The sequence below is a fragment of the Scyliorhinus canicula genome, chromosome 5 (genome assembly GCF_902713615.1).
Source record: "Scyliorhinus canicula chromosome 5, sScyCan1.1, whole genome shotgun sequence".
Classification (NCBI taxonomy): Eukaryota; Metazoa; Chordata; class Chondrichthyes; order Carcharhiniformes; family Scyliorhinidae; genus Scyliorhinus; species Scyliorhinus canicula.
In genome coordinates this window covers 176,130,970-176,154,291 of record NC_052150.1, presented here as the reverse complement: position 1 = coordinate 176,154,291, position 23,322 = coordinate 176,130,970, and the positions used below count along the sequence as shown (strand labels likewise).

General features: G+C 44.4%; 2 protein-coding genes across 16 annotated transcripts in view; one reads left to right on the top strand and one right to left on the bottom strand.

Moving 5' to 3' along the window:
- The window catches only part of LOC119966444 (sickle tail protein homolog), a 764,531-nt gene that overhangs the window by 136,976 nt on the left and 604,233 nt on the right, over nucleotides 1–23,322 (bottom strand). For all 15 annotated transcript variants that reach the window (XM_038798122.1, XM_038798124.1, XM_038798119.1 and 12 more), the window contains one exon: nucleotides 899–1,716. In XM_038798122.1, the coding sequence (XP_038654050.1) occupies nucleotides 899–1,716 (818 nt within the window). The remainder of the gene's footprint in view (nucleotides 1–898; nucleotides 1,717–23,322) is intronic.
- On the top strand, nucleotides 11,553–17,490 carry LOC119965577 (60S ribosomal protein L31-like). The gene is made up of 2 exons (XM_038796369.1): nucleotides 11,553–11,859; nucleotides 17,117–17,490. The coding sequence occupies exons 1-2, from the start codon at nucleotides 11,553–11,555 to the stop codon at nucleotides 17,488–17,490; spliced, it is 681 nt and encodes a 226-aa protein (XP_038652297.1).

The window sequence follows — 23,322 nt, the reverse complement described above, 5'->3', positions numbered from 1 at the left end:
CAGTGCAGAAGGAGGCCATTCGGCCCATCGAGTCTGCACCGGCTCTTGGAAAGAGCACCCTACCCAAGGTCAACACCTCCACCCTATCCCCATAACCCAGTAACCCCACCCAACACTAAGGGCAATTTTGGACACTCAGGGCAAGTTATCACGGCCAATCCACGTAACCTGCACATCTTTGGACTGTGGGAGGAAACCGGAGCACCCGGAAGAAACCCACGCACACACGGGGAGGATGTGCAGACTCCGCACAGACAGTGACCCAAGCCGGAATCGAACCTGGGACCCTGGAGCTGTGAAGCAATTGCGCTATCCACAATGCTACCGTGCAGCCCTATGAGACGCTAATTCACACCATTTGTTAGTCTGAATAAATACCCTCTTCAATTTGGTTCTCTATTTTGTAGTCAATTTGCTATCCATTCTGCTACTTGTCCTCTGGCGCCACAAGATCTGGCCGTAATAATACATAGTTCACTCGTTGCTAACTATATGACAATTATTATGTTATCATCACCAGTTCTTCTATTAGTTCTGAATTCAATAAGGTTAGCTAAACATGGCTCTTCCGTTTGAAATCCATACTGACTACTCTAGTCAAGGATATAACAGACAAATATTCAGAGACTGAAAATATTATGAAGATCCTATCTTTACTCCCATGAATGTGGCCAAGATGGTTATTTTGAGTGCAAAATTCAAATCCAGTACAAATATTTCCGAAAAATATTAACAAATTTGCCAGGATTTAGTCACACTAATGCTTAATGAACTTAACTGGTTTTGTTAATTCACTATTTGACAGTTTAGCTGAAATCTATCAAATTTACTTATGGAAAGCAGTCATTATCTTGAACTGTTCATCATGCATCTCCAATTGCTTTTCAGTCTCCCTTACCTGGTTTCTGGGTCATTGGGTTTTCCAGATGTACTGCTGTATCCCGACATTTGCTTATCAGCTGAAAAAGGGACAACATCCGAAATAGAAGGCGAGGAAGCTGTACTGCGCGATTTGATTGTTGCGGTTTCCATACCAATAGATGCCCCAGAATCCTTCCTGTGGGCACTACGTACAGAAGAGGACCTGTCTAGTTGAACAGGATGACCCATGTGTGTACTCTGACCATGAATATCCATTATACGCATGTCACTTATCTTCTGAGGAGAAGGTGGTGGCGTTTTGGAGCCAACTGATGGTAGATAACCGTCAGAATATTTTCTAGGCTTTATTCTATATAGCGACTGCTCCATCATATCAGCCTGCACATTGGTGTTTGGATATGCATTGTTAGACCTCAATGAAGAGCGGTGGTATAGGCCATGGTCTGACATGTCCCCAGGAATTCCAGTGTTAGATGAAGCAATACTCATTCGTCCATCATGATACATGTAAGGATCAGCGTACAGACCTTCATTTCGGAAAAGGGCAATATTTTTGCCACTCAAGTCCTCATCTGGTTTTACATCTCTTCTTTCCAAGATGGCACTCGGGCTGGGGGATATGGACCTTGATGGTGGCATACTGGATAATCTGTCCCTGGGAACAGTGGCACTGCCTGGCATAGGTATGGTTCGCCCTCCATTATAGGGAATTCTGGATGGAGAAGGTGGCATTGATTGAGTTAATGATGGTGAAACTGGTGGTCCATGAGGAAGAGGACCATGATGACGAAAGGATGGAGGGGTTTCTTTTGTGTGAACCATTTCCCTCTGCATCTAAAAAAAAATAAAAACATAGTTAAGCTTAAAGTAGCAAGACTTTTTCTGTGGCATGAGTAAGGACTTGTATTCTAATCAAAGAGGTGTTGATGGGTGCATGGCACATGGCTATTCTTGTGCCATTCACTATAAATGGATACAGAGTACAATCCTGTTCATATTCCAATCTGAGCTGCCGTAAGAAGGATGCAACATTTCACACTGTGATAGACAGTAGTAACTAGGTGAGACTATTAAACCAGAGCACAATATCAGGACAATCTCTGAAGCAAGTTACAAGGAAGTTATAGGTGAAGGAAGGAGCAGTGCTCCCAAAGCTAAGTGTTTGAAACAAACCTGTTGGACTTTAACCTGGTGTTGCAAGACTTCTTACTGTGCTAACCCATTTGTAAGAGTAAATCAGTGACCCTCATGATGTAGTCCGTGACAATAGTAGCTCCATGCTATAAACTAGCCTATCCTGTTTCACTAAGTAATGCCACAGGAAATTCAGCAATAATATATTCTGAAGGTACACTGCGCATTCTGGTATCACAGCAATTGAAGCTATTCGCTCATTAACATTGATGCCACTTAAATTAGTCAGCAGGTATATTTAATGATTTATTCACATACAAATGTCTTGGCAAAAGCAAGGTGAACCAATAAAATGGACCAATTAGATCAAATAGACCTTTTCAAAGTTTCTTTGCCCGGTTTTGCCCCAAATACAATCACAAATGACATTCAACAAAATATTAAAACTTAAAAATTTCAAAGTGACAAAATTAAAATTATATACTCGTCATTAGCATCCAAATACCTTCACTCTAATTCTTTTACTAATTGGAGGTGCGAGTGTTGTAGCATTTCCAACAACTTTTCTTGCAATTTTTAAGAATTATCCAGTTTGAAAATGTACTCATTTTCAAGACAGGTGTGTCTAAATGCAAGGCAGTTATTGCCAATCCCTAGATGCCCTATGGTGGTAGGATAGACCTTTGTTATGAACCACTGCTCCCACAAATATGTTAAACAGAGAATTCCGGGTAGGGGAGGCGATTACACCAAACAGACTTTTTATGTTTATTCATTCAAATTGTAAATAATTAAGCCTACTTTTCCTAGTTCAGATGTTGAATTGTGCCTGCTTTGAAGCTTTCACATTTGCTTCGTGTTTAACAAATTGTTTTCAAACATATCGAAACACGCAACATATTAAACCTTTTCATATCAAAGCGACTCCCAATTTCTCTTTAACTTCAAAGTTTAGTGCAGATACACCAAAGCAATTGATTGAAGCATCCGTGTTTCCTTTTGCTTGTATGTAGAATTCTAAAACAATGATTTACATTAAGTTTTAATTATGCAGCTGCACTATTTCACTGCATCCAACCCCAACATCTTCAAAGAATGGAAGAAAAGCATACTGTTATATAATAACTTTAAACTTGGAAAAGGCTTTTGAGCCAGCGTGGATTTTTATTACTTGACCTTTCGAGTTCAAAAAGATATGTTAATATGTAAAGTGAATCAAACACTTGGGCAGATTTGAAAACTAGTGTCCCTTCTCAAGCCGATTGCCAGTGAGATGCCAATAACAAATCTTGTAACATCACAGCACTTAGGTTTTAGCTGGCCACTGTAATTTCTTTAATATTAAAATATTAAATACCAAAATTTCAACTGGCATAAAAGGTAAACCACAACTGCTCATTATCAGTATTTCATCCAACATAATGACATGAAATAGAAAATCTGTGGGCTTGGGATAATTACATTTTCACTTTGGAAGTTACTTCAGTCATCCTGAACAATTTCACCACAAGAACTTGTAAACATGTTAAATAACAGTTGAACTTGATGAAAGTCACTGTTCACGTGATCACATTTTTGAAATTGGTATCAACAGTTGAGGAAATTTATTTAACTGGACCATTAATCAGTCTCTGAATGTCATGATTGATTAGTACAGAAGAAAAGGCACCAAGGAAAGGTATCCAAAAGGCATGGGCACTCCAATGCACCAATTGTGGTGTAGTGTGAAGTATGTCCATTAGAACAGACAGACAACTTCACACTACACCACAATTGTAGAAATCTGCAGGCATATGATTTACAATTTATAAACATTGTGTTGTCCATGAGCTTCTACCATTGTGAATCCTGAACGCACTGTGACAGACTAGTGGAGATCAAATTTCACCCACTGATTTATTTGAACGCTGTGGGAGTTGCTTTACTTGGTGGTAGACGCTTTCACAAATCCTGGGCAGGTTTTGGGAACTTCCTTTAAAGGCAAGTGTCAATGTGGTGAGAGGTGCTGGTGCATTTCAAATCTGCCCAAGTGTTTGATTCACTTTACATATTAACATATCTTTTTGAACTCGAAAGGTCAAGTAATAAAAATCCACGCTGGCTCAAAAGCCTTTTCCAAGTTTAAAGTTATTATATAACAGTATGCTTTACTTCCATTCTTTGAAGATGTTGGGGTTGGATGCAGTGAAATAGTGCAGCTGCATAATTAAAACTTAATGTAAATCATTGTTTTAGAATTCTACATACAAGCAAAAGGAAACACGGATGCTTCAATCAATTGCTTTGGTGTATCTGCACTAAACTCTGAAGTTAAAGAGAAATTGTGGTGTAGTGTGAAGTATGTCCATTAGAACAAACAGACAACTTCACAAAGTCAAACTTAAGTCACATGAAATCATGTGGTGCCAAAGGCAGTGTCTATCACCACGTGAGTTTAAAGCCTATTTTAACAAACAGTTGGAGCCTGCAGTAAGCCTCATCTTGTGATCACACACCTTGCTGTGACCCTGGAGTGCAGAATTAAATAATTTCTTTTGCAGTACATTCATTTCCTGAGGAATAAAGACTTGCTCAAGCCAAGAGTTCAGATCAATTTTACACTCAGATAAACTAACCAGATTACTTTAAATTAACAGTTGAGTAAAATGTCATGCCAATGTCCTATGCTCAGTGGGGGAAAAAACCTTTGTCACAGTCGAAAAGACTGATCGGATAGCACCTTTTATGAGTTCAGGATATCCAAAAGTGCTTTAAAGCGATTGCAGTACTTTTCATCACTGTTATAATGTTTAAAACAAGCAACCAATTTCCACACAGCAAGCTCCCACACACTGCAATGTGCTAATGATCAGATAGCCGATTTTCATTTGAATTATATTGATGGCACAGTGGTTAGTACTGTTGTCTCACAGCACCAGGGACCTGGGTTCAGTTCCAGCCTCGGGTGACTGTGTGGAGTTTACACTTTCTCCCGTGTTTACGTGGATTTCCTCCGGGTGCTCCAGTTTCCTCCCACAGTCCAAAGATGTGCAGGTTAGGTGTGGCTATGCTAAATTGCCCCTAGGTGGGGTTACGGGGATTGAGTGGGGGATTGGGCCTAGCTAGGGTTCTCTTTCAGAGCATCGGTGCAGACTCAATGGGCCGAATGGCTTCCTTCTGCACTGTAGGGATTCTATGATTCCAAGATTACAGTGGGGATTACTCTTTTATTCTTCTTCGACACACCTGGCATGAGGACTAATTATACCAATCTGACTGGGCAGACAGAGCCTTGGTTTAACTTTTCATCTGAAAAATGGCAACTCTGCCAATGCTGCACCAGATGTGTCAGCTTAGATTTTTGTGATCATGTCTTTGGGGTGGAATTTAAATCTGCAGCCTCCTTGTTCAGAAGAGAGCGTGCTACCAACTGAATCATGGCTGACACCTTAACCAAGCAATCAAGCACAGCACAGGGATCCGTGCTCGGACCACTGCTGTTTGTGATCTACATAAATGACCTGGAGGAAGGTATAGGTGGTCTGATTAGCAAGTTTGCAGATGATACTAAGATTGGTGGAGTTGCAGATAGCGAGGAGGACTGTCAGAGAATACAACAAAATATAGACAGATTGGAGAGTTGGGCAGAGAAACGGCAGATGGAGTTCAATCCAGGCAAATGCGAGGTGACGCATTTTGGAAGATCAAATTCAAGAGCAGACTATATGGTCAATGGAAGGGTGTTGGGGAAAATTGATGTACAGAGTGATCTGGGAGTTCAGATCCATTGTACCCTGAAGGTGGCAACGCAGGTTGATAGAGTGGTCAAGAAGGCATACAGCATGCTTGCCTTCATCGGACAGGGTATTGAGTACAAGAGTTGGCAGGTCATGTTACAGTTGTATAGGACTTTGGTTCGGCCACATTTGGAATACTGCGTGCAGTTCTGGTCGCCACATTACCAGAAGGATGTGGATGCTTTGGAGAGGGTGCAGAGGAGGTTCACCAGGATGTTGCCTGGTATGGAGGGTGTTAGCTATGAAGAAAGGTTGAGCAGATTAGGATTGTTTTCATTGGAAAGACGGAGGTTGAGGGGGGACCTGATTGAGGTCTACAAAATTATGAGAGGTATGGACAGGGTGGATAGCAACAAGCTTTTCCCAAGAGTGGGGGTGTCAATTACAAGGGGTCACGATTTCAAGGTGAGAGGGGGAAAGTCTAAGGGAGATGTGTGTGGAAAGGTTTTTACGCAGAGGGTGGTGGGTGCCTGGAACGCTTTACCAGCGGAGGTGGTAGAGGCGGGCACGATAGCATCATTTAAGAGGCATCTAGACAGGTATATGAACGGGTGGGAACAGAGGGAAGTAGACCTTGGAAAATAGGAGACAGGTTTAGATAAAGGATCTGGATCGGCGCAGGCTGGGAGGGCTGAAGAGCCTGTTCCTGTGCTGTAATTTTCTTTGTTCTTTGTAATGTGCTACGCAACTTTCCGATAGCCAAATAATGCATTGAATTTGCAAAATAAGAGTACATTTGGATGCTGTGCATGATATTTCATAACAGCCTAAGTCATATTTGTTTTAGTGCAAAATGTGGGATATTTGTGCAAGCTTGAGGCTTCAGTTTTAATTTATGTTTATCTAAAGCAATTGCTTAATAAATTTCAGAGAGTTGTCTTGCAGCAGACTGAACGCTGTCTTCTAGTCCAGAAATTTAAAATGCGGAGGGGCATTATTCAACTCACAGCACTGATTCTTTAAATGCCAACTGTGGCAAGGGAAATAAATGCTGACCTTGACAGTGAAACCCACATACTAAGAACAAACAAAAAATAAACTTAATGGTGGCCATTATTACACTGCCAGTCATAGGAGCTTTCAATGTGCACATTGGCTATCCGTTTCTTGCATCATCATAATGACTACACCTTTATTGGCTATAAAGTACATTTGGAAATCCTGAGTTCCTGAAAGGTGCTATATAAATACAAAGTTTTCTTCATTTTTGGCCTATTACTACTCAATAGAACATTAGTACATAGAACATAGGACAGCATAGTACAGGTCTTTGGCCCACGATGTTGTGTCGACCAATTATCCTAATCTAAGATCAAACTTACCTACACCCTTTCAATTTACTGCTGTCCATGTGCCTGTCCAAGAGTCGCTTAAATGTCCCTAATGACTCTGACTCCACCACTGCTAGCAGTGCATTCCACGCCCCCACGACTCTCTGTGTAAAGAACCTAAAGAACCTACATCTGACATCTCCCCTATACCTTCTTCCAATCATCTTAAAATTATGTCTCCTCTTGACAGCCATTTCCGCCCTGGGGAAAAGGTCTGGCTGTCCACTCTATCCATGCCTCTCATCACCTTGTACACCTCTATCAAGTCACCTCTCTGCTTTCTTCACTCCAGTGAGAAAAGCCCTAGCTCCCTCAACTTTTCTTCATAAGACATGCCCTCCAGTCCAGGCAGCATCCTGGTAAATCTCCTCTGCACCCTCCTAAAGCATACACATTCTTCCTATAATGAAGCAACCAGAGCTGGACACAATATACCAAGCGTGATCGAACCAGGGTTTTATAAAGCTGCAGCAAAACCTCGTGGCTCTTGAACTCAATCCCCCTGTTCATGAAAGCCTACAACACCATATGCCTTCTTAACAACCCTATCAACCTGGGTGGCAACTTTGAGGGATCTATGTACGTGGACCCCAAGATCCCTCTGTTCCTCCACACTTCCAAGAATCCTGCCTTCAACCCTGTACACAGCATTCAAATTCGACCTTCCAAATTGAATCACTTCACATTTATCCAGGTTGAACTCCATCTGCCGCTTCTAAGCACAGCACTGCATCATGTCAATGTCCTGTTGTTACCTGCAACAGCCCTTGACACTATCTACAACTCCACCAACCATTGTGTCATCAGCAAACGTAGCAACCCACCCATCCACTTCCTCATCCAAGTCATTTGTAAAAATCACAGAGCAGAAGTCCCAGACAGATCCCTGCTGGAGACCACTGGTCACCGACCTCCAGGCAGAGTACTTTCCATCCACTGCCACTCGCTGTCTTCTGTATCCAGATAGCCAAATTTCACTGTATCTCATGCCCCCTAACTTTCTGAATTAGCCTGCCATGGGGAATCTTATCAAATGCCTTACTGAAATCTATGTACACCACATCCAGTGCCCAACCTTCATCAATGTGTTTTGTCACATCCTCAAAGAATTCAATGAGGCTTGTGAGGCACGGCCTGCTCCTCACGAAGTCATGCTGACTCTTTAATCAAACTATATTTTTCTAAATAAGCATAAATCCTATCTCTCAGAATCCTTTCCAATATTTTGCTCACCACAGACTAAGACTGACTGGTCTGTAATTCCCAGGGATTTCCCTCTTCCCTTTCTTGAACAGGGGAACATCTTTATTCCACGGTCCTTCTTTAAACGGGTCAATAAGTTGATCTCTGGCTTTGTATGGGCGAGATTTGTGTGGACTGAGAATATCTTTGATTGAGCCATGTGGATGATAGGCAGGTGGGTACTAAACTGTTAGCCTTTCCGGAATCCTCCCACCATTCCTTTGATTAGCTTAAAGCTGCAATTTCCTTGGGAGGCTGTAGGGGGAAGGGGGTTAAAGCAAAAAGTACAGATCAGCACTTAACTTCCTTCAATTCAGGGTGCAGCACAGTGGCGCAGTGGTTAGCACTGATGCCTCACAGCACCGAGTACCCGGGTTTGATCCTCGCCCGGGTCACTGTCAGTGTGGAGTTTGCAGATGCTCCCTGTGTCTGCCCCACAATCCAAAAAGAAAATGTGCAGCATAGGTGAATTTGCCACGCTAAATTGCCCCTTAATTGGAAAAAAAAAGAATTGGGGTACTCTAAAAAAAAATTTTAAACTTCCTTCAATTCAATCCAAAAATGTGGATTGGCCATGCTAAATTGCCCCTTAGTGCCCAAACATTTGTAGGTTAGGTTACTGGGTTGCCGGTATAGGGTGGGGGAGTCAGCCTTGGTAGATGCTCTGGCTGGAGAGGTTGAGAGGGCAATAATAACTGATTGGAGGAAATTGCTGGGATTGTGTCTGTCAAAAAAGACACCGGCCCAGTGAGAAATGAGAATGAAAGTTAGTGTCATGAGTATGTTTCTTTTCCTCTGCCCTTTACTTAGGAAATGTAGATCTGCAAGGCACAGGGCAGAGGAAGATTTACTCGCAAAACAGCACACAACAGGCGCGATTTAACCAAATGGGAACGATGTCCTACAGCGAGCACATTTGGCTGCGTGTTTCCCAGAGCACGCAGGGACAAGAAACACAATTCTATCTAACACAACTCCGGTTAGATATGTGACCTCAGCTGGGAACGTGCAGCCAAGGCCTCACTGAGGAGCCCCGTTCGCCAAAACTCCTCAGTGCAGGGAGAGATTTGGACATAATTTTTAAATGGCGTCCCCATCTCATGCATCCCCTACATGACCCCCCAACCACCGACCTCCCAGCCCCACCTCACTGTAAGGGGGTCCCCAGGTCCTGCACCAGCTCATCCGCGCAGGGCATCACCCCCCCCCCCCCCCCCCCCCCCCCCCCCCCCCCCCCCCCCCCCCACCCCCCACTGCACAAATAAATGCAAGTTTGGCACTTTGGAAGTGCTGTGCTGCCGAGCTGGGTCGACTCCAGCAGCATGGCCTCCTGCCATTTAACGACCAAGTTGTTGCTTTTTGGGTGCAGTAGATTACACCCCACATTTTCTCTCTCGGATCTGGTAATAATTGAAGGTGGGTATTGGGAAGGGAAATTTTCTGCTCTCTTGCCAACAGCTACCCATCCTCCACTCATTATCATACATACACACGATGTGGAGATGCCGGCGTTGGACTGGGGTGAGCACAGTAAGAAGTCTTACAAAACCAGGTTAAAGTCCAACAGGTTTGTTTCAAACACTCGTTTTCGGAGCACTAGTGTTCGGAGCACCGAAAGCTAGTGTTTGAAACAAACCTGTTGGACTTTAACCTATTGTTGTAAGACTTCTTACTATACATGCCTGATGAGTTGAAAGGTTATATTACACATTAAAGCTATGAAATTTGAGACAGAAACAAAGCAGAAAACGCATAACTGGAGATTCAAAGGTTTCCTTTCTTCAAATAATGTACACACTCCACTAAAAGGTGCAGGGTAAAAGGAGCACCTTTCAAAATGAGGTGATCTGATATTTATATTTGTGTTGTAAAGATGAAAAAGCAGTTGAAGATTTTCTTGGCATCATTCCAAATTTTTCATCTAACTCAATTTGAACACTTTTGAGATACTGATGCTTAAATTTACAACACATCAGTTCCCTTAACACATTACTGAAGACACATTAGGTTAGATAAAGCTGTCACTTAAAATAACTATGACGTAGCAAGATATTAGAATGCTTGAAGAGGTCTCAGCACTTGAAAATTTATACACACATTGATATGTTAATACATATTCCTGAAGGGTTTTGAAACCCAAGTTGCCCATTTAGTATTTTTTAAAAAATAACCTTTCATTTTTATAAATAACCTTTTTGATGCCTTGAACAGATGGCTATGCCTCCATGGGCTAGATTTGCAAAGGATCTGCACATCAATAGGTTTTACCTACTTCTTTGTTGTGATTTTACATCAACTTTTGATGGGCTGCTTTTGTTGAATTTAAACTTGCCACATTTTACTTTTAAGGCAGTCCCACAGGATAAAGGATGACTTGCCTCCACTCCTGTAGAATCCGCACAGAGTGATCACATGGAACAAAGGGTAGAGGCAGAAATAAAGGTTTATTGATACATACATTCACTACTCCACTCTCCGAAAGGTTTCTTGCCCCGACCTTCACTCTGTGGGCTCCACTCATTGAAGGGGAAGTACCGGCCCGTTATCGGGAAATTCATATTCTATAGACATTATGGTCCACAACCCGTGACCTCCGTGGGAATTGCAACATTCCTCCCACGCCCAGGTCCTGATTGACGTCCACGCCTATGAACTGGTGTGAGTGCCCCTCGTCCTCTTTGCCCAGGGATGGCCCTCGGGCATGTACCAGACAGGAGATTAATGTTACAGAGTGGAGCCTGTGGGTTTTTAAAATTCGTTCATGGGATGTGGGCATCCCTGACCGGGCCAGCATTTATTGCCCATCCCTAATTGCCCTTGAGGGGCCAGTTAAGAGTCAACCACATTGCTGTGGGTCTGGAGTCACATGTAGGCCAGACCAGGTAAGGATGGCAGGTTTCCTTCTGTAAAAAACCAGATGGGTTTTTACGACAAGCAACAGTGGTTCATGGTTATCATTAGACTTTTAATTCCAGATTTTTATTGAATTCAAGTTTCACCATCTGCAGTGGCGGTATTTGAACCCAGGTCCCCAGAGCATTACTCTGGATTGCTGGTCCAGTGACAATACCACTATGCCACTAATCCCCCATAAAGGATGGAACATCTTGTTGGAGACCAGTCCGATCTGTGGTAATACCATGTACTGAGTCACCCCTGGAATAACTTGGCAGGGTCTACATGGCCCATGTCCGCCTCAGACCTGTCCTGGATACGGCGGACTTCCTGCCAACGTCCGGAAGTACCAGGCTCAGCGAGTGCGGAGGCTGCGGAGATCCGAAAGCAGAAAAGGAACTGGGTCAACCATGGCTCCAAAGATCACAAGGTCTGGTTCCTTATTCCTGGTTTGAATGTTTGGACCGCCCGCTCGGCTAATACATTCGAGGCTGGGTGGTACGGAGTGGTGCGTACGTGGCAAATCCCGTTTGAATGCATAAATGAGCTGAACGCAACACTGGTGAAAACCATCCCGTTATCCGAACCTAGTACCTCGGGTAAGCCATGAGTGCTAAATGTCTGGCATAGCCAATCGACCCGGGCTTTCGCAGTAGGTGCTTGCATCCGGTGTATCTCCATCCACTTGAGTGGGCGTCAACTATGACAAGGAACATGGATCCCTGGTTCGTCCCACGAATTCAATGTGGAGATGGGACCAGGGTACATCTGGCACTGGTGGAGGGGCGCTGTCAGTGGCAACTTCTGGTGTTCCTGGCACGGCACACAATGCTGAGCCAATTCTCAATGTTAATGTCTATTCCAGGCCACCAGATGTAACTGCGGGCCAATATCTTCATTTCGGGAACTTCCGAGTGCCCATTGTGGGGGTCCTGTAAGACCGGACCGCCCTCATGTTCCGGAACCACAACTCGTGTTCTCCACAGGGTAGCACCAACCTTGACGCTCAACTCCGGGATTTTGGTCGTATGGGCCTTCAGGTCATTTGGCAAAGCATGGTGTTGGACCTCACACAAAATAATGTGCATGATACGAGAAAGCTACGGGTCCGCCTGGGTCTAAACCCGAATGCAAGATGCTGCTATGGCAAAGACTCCATAAAATCCAAGGTGGCGTTGACTTTGCTGGCGGGATCAGGCATTTGCGGCCTGGTGGGGAGGGGGAGCCGGCTTAATGCATAATGCTAATTGAATCTTGGGCGGAATTCTCTGATAATGGGGCTATGTCCCCACGCCTGCGAGAAAACAGGCGCGAATCACTCTGGACTTTTTTCTAGAAAGTCCAGAGTGATTCTCCATTTTAAAGGGGGCTTGCAGGGCCCCGGAGTAGTCCATGCTACTCGGGCTGCCTATACAGGGCCCTGTACTTCCGGCCATGGGTCCGCGCATACGCGCGGGGGCCTCGCTGTGCAAAGTGGCGGACCCACACAACGGGCCGGCCCCCACAATATAGCTCCCCCCTCACCAGATGGCGCGCGCCTGCCGATGGTGAGCCTGGCCATCCTGGAGGCCCCCCTGGTGACGGAACCCCCGACCTCAACCAGGGCGGTCACTGACTGTGTCCGCAGCTGCCACTCCGAGTGCCCGCCAGGTGGAGCCATGAGTGAACCACGCTGGCGGGAACTCGACCAGTTGCCGGCGGAGAATCGCCACGGTGGCCTCATTTGGATTGGCCATGCTAAATTGGCCCATAGTGTGCAATGATGTGCAAGTTAGGTGGGGTGACGGGGTTGTCATAGAATCCTTACAGTGCAGAAGGAGGCCATGCAACTCATTGCGTCTGTCCCGGAGCTCTGAAAGAGTACCTCACCCAAGCTCACTCCCCCACCCTTTTCCATTAACCCTTTAATCTAATCTACACATCTTTTTGAACATTAAGGGGAAATTTGGCATTGCCAATCGGGGATAACATGGGGGCGTCGGTCTAGGTAGGGTGCTCTTTTCGAGGGTCAGTGCAGACTTGATGCGCCAAATATCTACTTATACAGTGCTGGGATTATATGAAATCTATGGATGCTTTAAGAACATCCCTAAGCTTTTCTGCTGGCCCCCTCGTGAGAGTCTCCTGACATAATCAAGTTCACAGAAGAACTAAATGTTTTGTGGTGGCACGGTGGCATAATGGTTAGCACTGCTGTCTCACAGTGCCAGGGACCCGGGTTCAATTCCGGCCTCGGGTGACTGTCTGTGTGGTGTTACTTTCTCCCCGTATCTGCGTGGGTTTCCTCCAGGTGATCCGGTTTCCTCCCACAGTCTAAAGATGTGCAGCTTAGGTAGATTGGCCAGGCTAAATTGCCCCTTAGTGTCCAAAGATATGCTGGCTGGGTGAAGTTAGGGAGATCGAAAGGGGCAGTAGGCCGAGGTAGGGTGCTCTTTCAGAGGGTTGGTGCAGACTCAATGGACCGAATGGCCTCCTTCTGTACTGTAGGAATTCTATGGTTTTAGGAGTCTGGTGTCAGGTTATGAACGACATGTCCCACCCAGGGAAACTGGCTTTCAGTGATTAGTGTCTTGATGCTAGGCAAGTTGGCTTGAGAGAGAGGATGCTGTCTTGCTTGCCATTTAATTCAGAGGATTTTCCGAAGGCACTACTGATGGTACTTCTCTAACGCTTTGATATGCCTGTGCAGATTGTCCAAATCTCTGAAGATTATGGGAACGTAAGGATCAGTGTGCGATAATTCAAGACTTTAGTCTCAGGTTTGACATCCTAGTCCTGCAAAATCTTTTTCTTAGTTAGCCGAAGACTGAACTGGCACATTGGAGGTAAAGATGAATTTTGTCATCCACGTCCGCCTTCAAATGGAGGCTACCAAAGTACAGAATATAGTCCACATTTCCCAAGATCTCACTGTTGATCTTAATTGGCAGGGAAGGTGTTGTGCTGTTGGATCTGATTTGAAGAGGATCTTAATTTTCCAGATGTTTTGTGAAAGGCCAGTTTTCACAAACTTTGGAGGAGTCAGAAATGACCTGGAGCTCAGTTTCTGAGTGAGCGCACACACAAGTGTCATCTGCATAATGAAGTTCTATCACTGAGGTTGGAGTGATGTTGGTTTTGGATTGAAAATAACATAGGTTGAACGGTTTCCCATCTGTTGTATGAATTATCTCCATGCCTATGGGTCATTTTCCAGAGGTGAGGTGCAGTATTGTAGCAAGTGTTATGGAGAAAAGGGTTGGTGCAATGACACAGCCTTGTTTTATTCCATCCTTCACTGTGTTAGCCTCAGTGGTGGTTCTGATGGTGAGTATCATGGCTTATATGTCACAGTAGAGGAGGCAGAGGATGGTGACAACTTTGAGCGCAGCCAAATTTGAGGTCGAGACTCCATAAGAATTCATGGTTACTTCTGTGAGATTAAGAAATGGTCATGTAGAGTGGTTAGTGCGGATTCTGTTACTTCTCAAATTTGCTATGCAGAGATTATCACGTCTGTGGTGCCTCTCAATGGGTGAAAACCACACCATGACTCTGCAAGGAGCTCTTCAGCCATGGGAGGAGGCAATTAAATAGGATAATTGCAATGATCTACCCTGTGGTAGACAGGGAGATGCCTCTGTAGTTACTGCAATCGGATTTGTCTCCCCTCTGGACTGTAATCATGATCTGTCCAAGAAGTGCACTCCTCTTCCCAGATGGGGAAGGTGAAGCTGTGTGCAAGGCATGTAACTGTGTCGTGTTTCAGAATTTTGACTATTCTAATGCACTCCTGGCCAGACGTCCATATTCTACCCTCCCTCATCCAAACCTCTGCTGTCCATGTTCTAACTCACACCAAGTCCCATTCACCCATCACCTCTGTGTTCACTGACCTACACTGTCCCCCGGGTAAGCAACACCTCAATTTTTAAATTCTTATCCTTATTTTCATAAACTTCTCCCATCTCATCTCTGTAATCTCCTCCAGCCCCACAACCACCCAAGATATCTGCACTCCTCGAATGATGCCCTTGGCCATCCCTGATTTTAACTGATGCCTGTGTCTTCAGCTACCTGGGCTCGATCCCCTGGAATTCCTGCTCTAACTTTTCCACATCTTTTTCCTCCTTGGAGAGGTTCCTTACTACCAACTTGTTTGACCAAACATCTGCTCATCTGTCCTGATATTTCCTTATATGGTTAGCCGTGATATTTTGTTTCATCGTGTCACTGTGATGAGTTTAGGGATGTTTTATTATGTAAAAGGTGGGATGGGATTGTTGTTGATGCAGGAACACAACTTTATTACGCCATAGCTGGAACATTAAACCGTCAACTGTTCATTTGCTTTCATCAGTAATAACGATATTGCAAACATCAAACAAAAGCATGTTATGAATTCAATTCATTAAGGTACAGCATTTTCCAATGAAGTTACTGTGGAATGGACAAGGGTGGGACTTGCTGCGAGTGTGTTAATAGGTTCCCCAGCTCAGATTAAGGGCCAATGATCAGTTTTAAGAGTCAGTCGTTTTCAGTCACAGTAAGAAGTCTTACAACACCAGGTTAAAGTCCAACAGGTTTATTTAGTTTATTAAGGTTTATAAACTTGTTGGACTTTAACCTGGTGTTGTAAGACTTCTTACTGTGCCCATCCCAGTCCAACGCCAGCATCACCACATCATTTTCTAGTCAGTCAGTTTTTAATCCAGAGAGAAGTGTCCCAAGTAGGGGACAAGTGAGGGAGACAGGGGGATATCACAAACACAAAAGCAGGGGACAGAAACAAGTCCCAGTAAAGAAAAAAAGGAGCAGAAAAACAGGTCAGTCAGTAAAGAGATTTTAAGCAGCAAGTGTGCTGTGGGCTGACTGTGCAACTGGGATATAGGAGCGGTCCCAGGAGTTCTTTGGTGGTTCCACGTTGTGGAAAAAGTTACGGTTAGTGACGCCACTAACCCTAAAGTGTGTGCGGACCAGATAGTGGAGGCAGAAGATCTGATCTCTCCAGTAAAACATCTTGCAAAAAGCTTGATGAGGAACTGAGTTTAAGGAATTTATATCAGCTCTGAAGTTAAAGTAATAGTGAGCGTAATTTTCTGTTGTGTTTGTCTCACGGAGAGATCCTAACTAAGAAAGCATCGAGTAAACGTTAAGAAGTCTGCCCGAAGAAAACTGAAGCGGAGTTAACACAGACAAGAGCTCTTAGTGTTTCCACAGTGATAAATCTTCACTGGAGTTTTGTGTTTGTAGTCAGCCTATAGTTACCCTCCTTTTGTCTACCTCTGTTTTTAAATAGTGGCGTCACAATTTTTTTGTACCCAATTATTTTTTTTCCAATTAAGGGGCAATTTAGTGTGGCCAATCCTCCTAACCTGTACATATTATTATCTTTGGATTGTGGGGTGAAAACCACGCAGACACGGGGAGAATGTGCAAACTCCACAAGTGGTCCAGGGCCGGGATTTGAACCTGGGTCCTCAGTGACGCAGTCCCAGTGCAAGCCATGCGCCACAAAAATCTTTAGACAAATAATTTAAGATTTTTAAAAATTGAATTCAAATGTCACCATCTGCCATGCAGGATTCGAACCCAGGGCCCCAGAACATGGCTTTAGGTTTCTGGATAACTAGCCCAGCGACAATACCACTATGCCATTGCCTCCCCACAGTGGTGTCACATTTGCTGTTTTCCAATTTGCTCAATCCGCCCCAGAGTCCAGCGAATTTTGGTAAATTACCACAAGCGCATTTTCTATATCCCCCACCGTCTCTTTTAGTACCCTGGGATGCATTGCATCAGAGCCAGGAGGCTTGTCTACCTTTAGCCTCATTAGCTTCCCAACACTCCCTTTCCGACATTTCCCTGTCGAGATAGCTCCTGCTGGGAAAGGTGGAGAGAAGCAAAAGGGCCGTACTTCCATCAACAAGGTGGTTACGAGGGAATATACAATAAATGTGCACAAACGCATCCATGGCATAGGTTTTAAGGAACGTGCTCCCTGTGCCATTAAGGAGATCCGTAAATGTGCAGTGAAGAAGATAGGCACTCCAGACGTCCGCAATGGCATTTGTTTGAACATGGCTGTTTGGGCCAAAGGTGTAAAGAATGTTCCATATTGCATTCGTGTGGGTTTATCCAGGAAGCGTAACAAGGGTGTGGACTTTCCTAACAAACTCTACACATTGGTAACTTATGTTCCTGTCACATCCTACAAAGGTCTGCAGACATTTAACGTTGATGAAAACTGAATTGCAAATGTTTAAAAAATAAACTGTAAAAAGCTTCCCAATACTACCTCCTTAGTGATAATGATCGTTTGAAGATCCTCACCTGACATACCCTCCTTGCCATCAATTATTGGCATGTTATTTGTGTCTTCCACTGTGAAGAATGACACAAAATACCTGTTTAATGCCTCATTTCCCATTATCAAATCCCCCTTCACATCCTCTAAAGGACCAATGTTTACCTTGGCCATTCTTTTTCATTTTATATATTTGTAGAAACATTTGCTATCTGTTTTTATATTCTGAGCTAGTTTACTCTCATAATTTTACTTTTCTGTATAGCTTACGCGGCTTTCTGCTAGCCTTTAAAGATTTCCCAATTCACTAGTTTCCCATTAATCTTTGCCACTTTGTATGTATTTTCCTTCAATTTGATACACTCCTACATTTCCTTAGATATCTATGGCTGATTATCCCTTTTCACTGCTGAGCACTTTGAAAAATTGCTTCCAAAGTCCTCCATTGCCCCATCATAAAGTCTTTGCTCCCAGTTTAGCTTAGCTAACCATAGAATTACCATAGAATTTACAGTGCAGGAGGCCATTCAGCTTATCAAGCCAGCATTCTACTTAAGCCCCACGCCTTCACCCTATCCTCCTTTATCCCCGTAACCCCACCTAACATGTTTGCCTAAGGGCAATTTAGAATGGCCAATTCACCTAACCTGCACATCTTTGGACTGTGGGAGGAAACTTGAGCACCCAGAGGAAACCCACGCAGACACGGGGAGAATGTGCAGACTCCGCACAGACAGTGACCCAAGCCGGGAATCGAACCTGGGACCCTGGAGCTGTGAAGCAACTGTGTTAACCACTATGCTACCATGCTGCCCTCATTCCAATGTAGTCTCCTCTGTTTAAGTACAAGACACTTGTATTGGATTTTACCTTCTCACCCTCCATCTGTATTTTAAATTCAACCATACTGTGATCGCTCCTTCCGAGAAGATCCCTAACTACGATATCATTAATTATTCCTGTCTCATTACACAGGACCAGATTTCTTTTTTTAAATTTAGAGTACACAATTCATTTTTTCCAATTAAGGGGCAATTTAGCGTGGCCAATCCACTTAGCCTGCACATGTTTGGGGTTGTGGGGGCGAAACCCACGCAAACAAGGGGAGAATATGCAAACTCCACTTGGACAGTGACCCAGAGCCACGATAGAACCTGGGATCTCAGCGCCGCGAGGCAGCAGGGCTAACCCACTGCACCACCGTGCTGCCCTCACAGGACCAGATCTAGAATAGCTCGTTTCCTCTTAGGCTCCATTCCATACTATTCAAGGGAACTATCACGGATGCATTCTAAGCTCCTCAAGGCTGCCTTGACTGATCTGGTTTGACCAATTGACATGTTGATTAAAATCCCTCATGATAATTGCCGTACCATTTTTACATGTACCAGTTATTTCTTTGTTGCCCGCCCCACTGTAATATCATTATTTGCTGGCCCATAGACTACGCTTATCAGTCACCTTTTCTCCTTACTATTTCTAATTTCCAACTAAATGGATTCAACATTTTTCTCCATTGAACCTATATCATCTCTCACTACTGCCCTGATGTCATCCTTAAATATCAGAGCTACACCATCTCCCTTATCTTCCTGTCTGTCCATTCGAATAGTCTGATCCCCTGGATATTTAACTCCCAATCGTGACCACCCTGCGACCATGTCTCTGTAATGGCCACTAAATCATACTCATTCATGATGATTCATGCCGTAGACTCATTTACCTTGTTTCGAATGCTACGAGCATTCAGGTAAAGTGCCCTTATGCTAGTTTTTATACCTTTGTTTTGAATCGTAACACCTCCATTAATAACATCTTCTGAGTTCTTCTTCGCTTTAACTTTTTTCATAATTTTCCATGTAGTTGAACCCACCTCCCCATGTGCTAACCTGCTGCTTTGCTTCCCATTAACCATTATACTTCTCGTAGCGTTACCCTTCCTTTCACCCCCACTTGCTTGTTGAAAGTCCCTGTGACCGCCCTATTTATCCTTTCCGCTAGAACACTGATCCCAACAGTTCAAATCCCTCCTGTCTCAATACTGATGCCAGTGCCCCATGAAATGGAAACCCTCTTTCCCAAACCACTCCTTTAACCATGTGTTTACTCCACCTAATTTTCTCATCCCTATGCCAATTTGCACGTGGCTTGGGTAGTAATCCAGATTATAACCCTTGAGGACCTGTTCTTTAATATTTCCCCTGACGTTGGTATTTTTGCGAATTGTCCTGATGAGAGCAGAAAATTAAAAGCTTCAACCACAAAAAGTATGTTTTTCAACAATCAAAATTGTGTGGGATCCAGACCTCTTTGCAAACATATCTTTTTCTTCAACAAAAGCAACCTCTCAAACCTTTCAAAGTCTCATGGAAATAAAGTAGCATTTACAGGTCTGTTGAAAGGTCTTGGTGAAACTAGACAAGGGGTTGAAATAAGCTGGGCAGAAACTCAAAGTTTCCATTGCTTTAAATAAAGTCAAGTGACAATTCAGGCTCTTTTGTCAACTAATAGGGTTGCAAAGGATTTAAAGCAAAAGCTAGAACCCAATCCTGTGCAGATCAATATTAGGTGGTTCCAGTTTCCTGCATGAGCATACGTTCAAAGCACTTATAAAGAAATCACCTTACATCAAATAATTTGAACGAAGAACTCTTTCTTATGGAGCAAACAAACAATTAAGCAATATTTCTGAATTTAAACCATGCCATACTGAAGTTCCAGTTCTTTTACATGCCTGATGCAATAAGGAAACCACATATATACTCTCACATCAGTGAAACACCAAGGTCTGGCTTTTCCTCAAGTGAAAACACCTTCTGCTTGTCACAGAAGTTATGAGACAAAATAATGACACTATAACAGGACAGAAAGATTTTGATGTGGCCAATGGAATACCTATTATTTGCACCTACATTTTCAAAGGTTATGATTAATTTATGGCAAAGTTGTTTGTACAAGATATCAAATCTTCACTGTAACACCGATCATTAGTTTTTGAAGTTTGATAATTAATGGAATGCACAAAAATGCCAAAACAGATGCAATCTCAAGTACCTGAAAAATGGAAGGGAGCCAAATTGATGCCGATAACTGAAGGTGAAGCTTTAGAGATGCACTGTGGCACAGAGCCACTTCAGAAAAAATTCAGCCAGAAGAAAGGACGAGAGCTTTGGCAAAATTTATCTTTGTCCGAGGGGTGAAGAACTTGGCAAAAGCTTGTAGAAAGTCACCATAAAATTAAATGGGACTGGTCCACGGGTGAAAGCTTGGCTAAAAAAATTTTTTTTTTAAAAAATCGCACTGCAAAACATATTGTAACTCAAAATACATTGCCTCTGAGCTTTAGTAGGTTTGTTGCTCAAATTTCCTACATTCTGGAACAGGAATGCAACCATGATGCAAGCATGCAACTCTTGGTAATAAATCTCAACAGGTATCAAAACTCATTGCTTTTACTCCATCAAATTTCCAAAGATGCTTGTCTTATGAGGAATGGTTTAGGACTCTGGGTCTGTACTCATTGGAGCTTAGAAGGATGAGGTGGGATCTTATTATTGAAACTTACAGGATACTGCGAGGCCTGGATAGAGCGGATTTGGAGAGGCTGTTTCCACTTGTAGGAAAAACTAGAACTAGAGGACACCATCTCAACCAGAGGGTGGTGAATCTGATTAAATACTTTGCCGCAGACGGCTGTGGGGGCCAAATCACTTAGTGTCTTTAAGACAGAGATAGATAGGTTCTTGATTAATAAGGGGATCAGGGGTTATGGGGCGAAGGCAAGAGAATGGGGATCAGAAAAATATCAGCCAGATTGAATGGCGGAGCAGACTCCTAATTGGCCTAATTCTGCTCCTATGTCTTATGGTTTTATGTCTAACAGAAAGAGACATCTTCAAAGCAGTACTAATCCATGAAAATTTTAGTTTGTGTTTTCACAGTTTTGTTCGAGGAGACGTACTCGCACAACGGCGAGTCCTTTCGGCCCATCGAGTCCTTGTAGAGCAATTCTTTCAGTCCCACTCCCCTCCATGGCCCTGCATGTTTATTTCCCTTCGAGTGACTACCCAATTTCGTTTTGAAACCATTGACAGTCTTTACTTCCACACTTTACTTGTAGACAGTGAATTCCAGGTCATTAGCACTCACTGCATAAAATGTTCTTCTGTATCTCTTGCCCGAAACCTTAAATCTGTTTCTCCTTGATCTTGTATCTCAGCTAATGGGAACAGATTTTCGCTGATAACCTGTCACTGCATCCAGCTTCAGCATCATAAATAAGCTATATACTGGGCAACAAACACCAAGAATATTAAAAAGAAAGGAAAAGATCATGTAGCTCACAGCGCCGGCCCTAGGGTTGCTGGCGCCCCGGGCAAGCTGAACTTCGGCGCCCTTGGGGGGGGGGGGGGGGGGGGGGGGGGGGGGGGGGGGGGGGGGGGGGGGGAGGGGCGGGCCGAGGGGCGGGAGGGGCGGGGCCAGGGGGCGAGGGGGGCCGAGGGGGGGGGCCGAGGGGGGGCGGACCCGAGGGAGGGGCGGGGGGGACGGACCCGAGGGGGGGGGGGGCGGGTGGGCGGACCCGAGGGGGGGGCGGACCCGAGGGGGGCGGACCCGAGGGGGGCGCCTTGGGGGAGGGCGGCCACCGCGCATGCGCTGGTTGGCACCGGCCCAACTGCGCATGCGCGGGACCCGAGTCTCTGGCGCCCCCTAGCACATGGCGCCCCGGCGACTGCCCGAGTTGCCGGTGCCTTGAGCCGGCCCTGGCAAACTCAATTCTTTCATGAATTCAAATTGTCACCACATTAACCCTTTATCAGAAGTTATTGTTAATTATAGCAGCCATCAACAAGGCACACAAGGCCATGTGAGAAACGCAGAGGCATTTTTGCATGAGGCAGACACAGGAGAGTGCGAGAGCAGAGCTGACAAGAGATAGGGGAAATAGAGAGCACACAAGAGAAAGACACCAAGAGAGCATTGGAAAGCAAAAGAGAAGTCAGGAGGAGAGTAAACAGAGACGAGTAAAAAAAAGAAAGGCACAAGAGTGAGGGTATGAGTGCGTGCAACAGAGGACCCCAAAATCAGGAGGAGTATCACACATGAATGAGGGAATGCTAGAAAGAAAAACAAGAACACACAAGATAGAGAGGGGCAGAGTGAGAAATATAAATTACACCTCGATGTTGATGGAACTGGTGCTGACTGTAAGCTCCCTCACTTCTGGGACTGCAGACAAGTGCTGCTCAAAGTTCTCCTTCAGCAGGGGAGGGAAGGTAACACACTGCTCACTCTGCCTTAATTCTCTCCTGTCTATCATGAGTATCAGCACACTCTTCAGCCCCAATTCTACATACCTATGATTACTCAGCACTCATGGGTTAAGGAAGCCCCCAACTCCCACCCAGAGGACTGCAGGGTGTTCCACAATAAAAGGTTAGCATTCTCACCAAATTGTCAGCACAATGCGGTGCTCTCCCTTTTTTTTACCTTATCCACCATGATTAACTTCGTCATTATTCCTTATTGTGCTCTCAAGGGGAGTCCAACTGGTTGCACTATGGTTACTTGTCTAGTCACAGTAATTGCACAATGCTAAAACTCTTTTTCTCAGCATCACACCCCCCAAGCAACACAGTACATCTGGCTTACACAGTTCGTTAGCACGAGCACTATATAACTTAAAGTTATTGGCCAGAACTTTCCAGCCCCACAGGAAACATTCAAATCTGTGTTCACATCAGCAGGATTGGAAGATCCCGCTGGCTTCTGAAGGGCT